Raw genomic sequence first — 6834 nt, 5'->3', positions numbered from 1 at the left:
TGAAAAGCAATGATTACCTTCTTTCCTATTCAGTTGTTCATATTACAATCAGTAGTCACTCCTGAGTCTTATGTTTACAGAAAAGGAGGTCCACAAGCTACACAAAATTTAGTTTTCCTGAAAAAATGAAGTAAAACACTACATTTGTAAATGAATTGAGAAAGTAGATTTTTTGGTTCATTCTGAATCCGCTGGTAAACTGCACAATTAGGCCTCTGCTGATATTTCAACGGATCCAGAGGATGTAATACTAAAGGCTTTTCCATTCACAACCTCCGTTCTCTTTTTGGCAACACGAATCTGATCTGCAAGTGAAACTGTATTTTGTACGTGTGCTCTCTTTATGAACCCTACATCAAGTCTTTCCCAAGCTCGTTGATGTTCTCTGCAAACCTGACTGGGTGTGGACTTCTTCTTCTGAATCTGTGAACATACAGGAAATGGTCAGTTAAACACAAATAACGCACCAACGTGCCAACTTTTTAGCTGCAGAAGAAGCTGTGAACATACAGGATATGACATCAGTTATGAAGCACAAATAATGCACCAAAATGGCAACTTTTTAGCCGCACTCACAGTGGAATGGAATTTGTTTCAGATTATATACTATTTCAGTGCTAACTTGTGGAGCAATTGTGTTTCCTTTCCCAGAAGGGAATAGTGCATGATAAAAAGTTCAGCAAAAAGTTCAAAATTTGATGTATGAGAGAATATAATCTCTGACTTTATTTTAGCAGACATGGTAATTTCTTGGAATAGGCAATAGCAATTAATTTGGAGTGGCCAGCAAACAAAATAGGAGGGGTTTTCAAAATTTTCCTTATACATAGGATATGAAATATTAATTTGTCAAAAGTTTGGGAGAAGCCATGGCACTCCTAGACCACTCGGGTCCACCTGTAGTTATCTCCATGATTAGGCCCAGTTAAATGATCTGTAATATGTTATCTTTTAAAAATGAAAGTTGGCAAAAATTGATTTACGTGAGTAAACCATATTCAAGCATATTTTAATATCAATGTTCAAGCAAGGTTATGTTGAGTTTTGACCTTCACTAATTTAGCCTTGAGTTTCAATTCTTCAGCAACAGCTAGCTCTTCTTTCTCTTGCTTTGACAGTCTCCTCGGTCTCTTTATTTTTCCTTCAACTTTTTGTTTTTCTTCTCGTTCTTTTCTCCTTTGAGCTAGTCTCTGCATCTTTTCTGTCTTTCTCTGTGCTGCTCTCTCAGCTCGTATGCGTGCCATTTCTTTTGCCTTAGCCTTTTCTGCAGCTGACTGAAGCTGTTCGAGAGCTATCTCTCTTTTAATCGTGTCATAGCTGTCCCATTCTAGTTCTTCTTGGTCACCCCCACCTGCCTTAGCAGCATTTGCAATGCTTTCAGCCCATGACTGAAAGAATTTCTCCCTTGACCTTTTCCATTTTAAGCGTTCCCCCCACAGTTTTCTCAGAGATGTGCGTATTCTTATCTTGGTCTGATTGCTGCAAAGAGAGTTATTATTGACTTCCAGATTTAAGGTAAAAAAGTTTAACTTGCAAGTTATCCTTTTTGGTGAACTATTATTCATGCTGCAGTTATAGTGATGTCAAACAATTCCTATCATTCAATACTAGAGTAAAGAGAATGATTTCTGGCAATACTAGTAACTTTTACAAAGAAGATCATGACACCGCACACTAGTATGGCTCAGGAAGAGATCCTCTACTGAGAACTTCTAAAATTTCAAACCAGGGAGTCAAAAGTGCCTAAAATACTTTTTTATTAGTAAAAGCGCCTAAAAGAAATTTAAAAATGGAGCGGCCGTGGGAGTAGCTAAGCGTACTGATCGTACTTTTTGTGGTTATTACACAGACTATTTATCACCTTTTCTTCATTTGTCCCTGCTACAATGACGAATTGCAGCAGATGCTGCAGCTGTGTGATGCGTAGAGAGCCTCTGAAAAACTACAGCAGAGTCTATTTATCAGGAGGGGAAAACCTATCATGCAGTCTGTGTCTATCATATCTGGTCAGAAATGACACAAGAGGAGGTTACAAAGCTCTGGTAAGCCAGCTGAAATTGTTTGAATAGATGTATCATTAGCAATGAATATAACTGTGGCTGGTCGGAAGCACATGCAGAAGCAAGAAGAACAAGGAGTGATCGGTTGGAACTTTAAGCAAAATATATTTGCTCAATATAGTGCTTCCAATGTTATCTTTCTTTGCCAAGGGTATTCAGTAGTATCTTCAGCTTGAACTTATAAAGAGAGAGAGAGAGAGAGAGAGAGAGAGAGAGAGAGAGAGAGAGAGAGAGAGAGAGATAGTCTAATGAAAGCTGACATATACCACACAAAGACATATGCAAACACGTATATTGATTGACTTAAGTTAGTCGCCCGCTGCTAGGCTGTTACAGTTCCTCAAGATTGTCCAAAATCCTGAAATTCAAGCTCTTATATAACTAACCTAACTCTTGGACGCTTAAACAAAGCCGTGAATGTTATTTATTCCTTAGCAAAGTAAATGTGACCTCATACTTTGAGCCTTTACTTTCATTACACCTACCAAAATCATAAACATTTCAGAGCATTCGGTAGCAGACTTGAATGTTTTACCAAGATGCAAGGAAGTATAACTACAGAAGTGCGTACAGCTTCCAATTATGATAAAGATGAGGCGGAAAAGTACCTTAGAACGCGTGGACATTCAGACATCTTTCGTCTTACCTGAAAATAGATAAAATAGATTACAGAAAATGATATTGATTTACATGTATGTATCTATATGTACCATACAGCATGTACGTATAAATGTATGTATCTATATCTACCGTATAGTCAGTACACTATCATGCTACCATTGTCATTCTCTGGCAGAAGCAATGCTTTGAGGTAACCCAAAAAAAAATGGAAAAAAGTAAAGGAGCGTTGGATGATATTGTGGTCTTTCATTTCCATGTATAAACTCCAAAGCAGAACCAAAAGTAAAGCCAGTTTGGAGATATATATACAACAACTACTATGCCTCAATCCTAAAAAAGTGGGGTTGGCTATTTAGAGATATAAAATATGTTTGAATTAGATAAACTAATTGTTTTTTTTCTTTAATCCAACAACAGCACATGTTCCACATCTGTTTTGGAAGTAAATGCAGTGTGAAGAACATCGAACTATTGATTCTTACATGACTTCACCTTTGGATCACTCAAAGCTTCTTTGGTTCTCTGTTTGATCTTTTCACGAGTCTCTGCAAGGTACTGCAGAGTAGTTAAACTACACAAATATATGTTGTAGGAACTAACATACCACCCTCCATATCAAACCTACCTGGACTGTGTTTTCTGCCTTTGTTCCATGGCACTTTTCCTCTGTTTGCTAATCCAATCTTTCTTCTTCTCTCTGCTTCCTTTTCCTTACCATCCTCATAGTCAAAACCCTTGTCTCTGTTGGAATAATCCTCTTCTCGAAAGTCTTCAGCCAAAACTTGCTCCTTGTTCATATCAGCACTTTGTTTTCTTGCATTACACCTCATTAACTGCAACATCTCTGCCGGACCATTTCTAGCATATAACAATTTACACGAGTCTTCTCCTTTGGATGAAACAGAAAAGCCAGATGATAAGGAGTTGTTCTGAACCACAGATGCATGATAAATTGACTTTGATATGCTCAGTCTACTTCGTGTACACTCAGCGACACAAGCTGAAGTTGGGGAAAGAAAAGTACTATGCGAGGTATTGATAGAAAGATGAGGAGATAATTTCCTGAGGAAGAAACAAATATATTGATCAGAGATGCTTCCGTTTGATAAATAGCATTAATTGGGCAACATACAATCAAAGGTTAAGTCTCCTAGTGTGTAGCCAAAAGAACAATACATCCGCTGTCCATTTCTTGTTAAACAACATTATTACTATCAAGATAACAAAGCACCACTCGTACATAACGTTATACAAGACTCTTGTGGTGTCTGCTATAACATAGGAGGTTAGGATTCACATAATTGTTTTACCTTCTGCGGGAAAAGCAGAACATGTACCAAATGATAAACTGAATAATCAGTTAAGCAATTGTTAAAACTGAAGCATAACTAAACATTTATTAAAATAAAACTCATGCAGAACTCAAATGATCTATCAAAATATGAATCATAATGGGGAAAAAAAAGATAGGGAAAAGAGAAACAACGAGACAGCTTGGCTCAGAATTTCAGATACATGAAACAAAAGCAAAAACTGATGAATGCAAAAATGACGCCTTGGTATTAAAAAGGCCCATTGGAAAATATCACCATTAGTGGAAAATTTCTTATGCTCAAGTAATTTACTAAGTGCCTCTTTCTCCTAATTCTCGCGAAAAAATGTGGTGTCATTCATTTACAATTTACAAATGAGTTCAACTGTATAAAGTCCAGATAAAATAATTAAGGTGCTTACTGAATAAGATTTTACCTAAAATGGCTCAATGAAGAACCAAATTAGTCTCGTCACCCTATTCGTCCAAATGATAGCTAGGAAAATTTCAATAATTAACTTAAATCAAATGACCAAGAACTTCAAATTACAGTGCAAATACCTAATGTGATGCCTGTCCCTCAGAAATCTGTTTCTTGGGTGGCTTTAAAGACTAATTTTCTCAGCAAATGGTCAAGGAATCTTGGGTACATTGATAAATAGGGTTAAGCTCCTTCATTGTGATCACATTGCTCAAATTTTGTCTCATATATGAACATAAAATAAATGTAAAATAAGAAGCTCGACAAAGTATTCGATAAAATGCAAAACCGAACCCATCAGTCATCATCGACCAAAAATATCAAAATTTCACTTCACATCTAGCAAAATATAAAAAAAATGAAACCGATGTAATGCCATTATACTGGTAGGGAAATTAACTAAATTATAAAACAAAAAGAAAAACAGAAAGCACTAGCCATTGTTCAAATTACGGAGACGGGGTTTCTGAATTTGCTCCTAAACTGCAGTCAGATTTTTTGCAGAGCCAAGAGGAATAATAAGGCAGAAATCCAAATTCAAACGTATAGAGAGAGTGTGAGAGCTTACATGGGGGAGAAGATGGAGAGACGCATTCACCATACGTTTGTGATAAAGTGTTACCTGCTCGCTCTAGTACTGTATATTCCTCTCTATTCTGTTCCCAGATAAAAGTAATCTTGGCCCGTGGTTAATTTGGTGTACTATTTTTTTTTTTTAACTCTTAGATTCTAGCCAAATTTATTTGTTTTGATTGATACTTAAATTTTATTGTATAGTAAAAATATCATTTTATGGAAACATGAATTTGGTCGTTACCTTCCTTCTTATTAAATAATTACTATATTTTATCCTTTATTCTATTCTTTTATCTAACAATTCTATTCCGTGACTTTTACCAAGTCAAATTGAATTATAGTCGGGTTTTTTTTTCTTGGTTTGACTCGAATTATCTGGTTGGTGCGGTTTGTCGGTTTCCTTTGTACATCCCTAGTAACAACAATCCAAGCAAGATGTAAGTTTCCACCAATATTACGTAGGAGTAAGGTTTGCGTACACTCTATTTTTTTCATTTTCCACTTATGAGATCACACTAAGTACATTGCATATATTACGTCTAATGATATTGTGGAAAGGTAAAAACTTACCCGTACTGAATAAATAAATGTATGATATATGTGTTTGACTCAAAAGATATTGGAACCTTTTTTTAACAAATCAATTAAAGAGACTGAAAGGGTATCTTAGTTAAACATAATAAATTCCAGACCAATGAGCTAATTGAAAGAATAGCATATGAGACGGAATAGAGGTAATCGATCTTATTGAAACTCTTTATTGTGGCTCCCATCAATCAATATGGGAGGTAGCTTTACATGTTTTTATGGAGATTACTTTGTTCTTCTTCTCATTATGAAGATTACAAATCAGAGCACTTAGGAGAGAGGATGGAGAAGAGAACCCCCTTTAATCGAAGGCTTTCCCCTATTATATATAGTCATGGGACCTTTGCTATTTACTTGGTCCGACGTTCTCTCATACTATGTCTTCCTTGGTCGTCCTCTAAACGTTATTTTTTCTAACTCGACGGGTATCGAGCGTGTTAGATGTCGAATAGACTATGTCGCCTTTCACTGCCTTGCCGCCTGGACGGGATGTTGGTTAGCTTGACCGCAGCGGTCAGATTTGATCAATATAGTTAGTCCCTCCGTCTGTCGGGGTCGTCCCCTATCGGGCCAGGCAGACGGATCATGATTGCTATGAATTCGAGAGGAGTCTGACTGCTTGTTCCTTGGTTGCGCTTCTTAGGTTTCAAGTGAGATGACGATGCTCTTTCGATATCCTTGGACCGTTGCGACTGTTTCGAAACCGAAACGTCATTTGGTATTGAAGCGTTGTTTCGTGGTTGCTGCCATTATGACACACATTCCTGGGGAACCGAAATGTTTTGTGACCTATCAGATTCGATTGGTGACTCTTGGGTTTCATGCTTGGTGGATTTATGTCACTTGTAAATAGAAGGAACACATCATTCGATTGACACACTTCTTTGCCCTTTGCTTGAAAGAATTTTGCGAATATACTTTCTTCTTGATACTACGAATTTTCGTTCGCCCCTAGTTGGCTAAAAACTTTCATCCTTCCTTTCCATTGTCTTTTTGCGACACTATCTTGACAAAATGGCTGGTGACTCTTCTCGCATTGATCTCCCTGTCACAATTTTGGCGCCGGAGAATATTGCTCTGGCCACCGGAGGAGCAGAAGTGGTGAAAGATGAGGAGGTCCCATCGGTAGCCGAGATCTTGCCTTGTCCTGAGAGAGAATGGACTGACTTCTGCACTCGCGCCGGGGTGGAGCCGGA

At 37.4% G+C, this 6834-nt stretch overlaps 1 protein-coding gene across 1 annotated transcript; it reads right to left on the bottom strand.

Moving 5' to 3' along the window:
- LOC104247365 (vicilin-like seed storage protein At2g18540) lies at positions 1-5171 on the bottom strand. Its single transcript, XM_009803355.2, has 6 exons — positions 5043-5171; positions 3307-3743; positions 3174-3226; positions 2669-2706; positions 1050-1479; positions 1-423 (listed from the first exon to the last, which is right to left on the bottom strand). The coding sequence occupies exons 1-6, from the start codon at positions 5066-5068 to the stop codon at positions 208-210; spliced, it is 1200 nt and encodes a 399-aa protein (XP_009801657.1). The 5' UTR covers positions 5069-5171; the 3' UTR covers positions 1-207.
- Positions 5172-6834: the final 1663 nt, after the last annotated feature.

This window comes from Nicotiana sylvestris, chromosome 6 (assembly GCF_000393655.2).
Source record: "Nicotiana sylvestris chromosome 6, ASM39365v2, whole genome shotgun sequence".
NCBI lineage: Eukaryota > Viridiplantae > Streptophyta > Magnoliopsida > Solanales > Solanaceae > Nicotiana > Nicotiana sylvestris.
This window is presented reverse-complemented; position numbering and strand designations above follow the sequence as displayed.

Excerpts from the sequence above, each read along its gene's own strand:
- LOC104247365 (XM_009803355.2), bottom strand. The coding sequence starts at position 5,068 with ATGCGTCTCTCCATCTTCTCCCCCAT. Across the intron at positions 3,744-5,042 it reads CTCTCCATCTTCTCCCCCAT|GAAATTATCTCCTCATCTTT; the intron begins GTAAGCTCTCAC and ends TTTCTTCCTCAG. Across the intron at positions 3,227-3,306 it reads AGGCAGAAAACACAGTCCAG|AGACTCGTGAAAAGATCAAA; the intron begins GTAGGTTTGATA and ends AGTACCTTGCAG.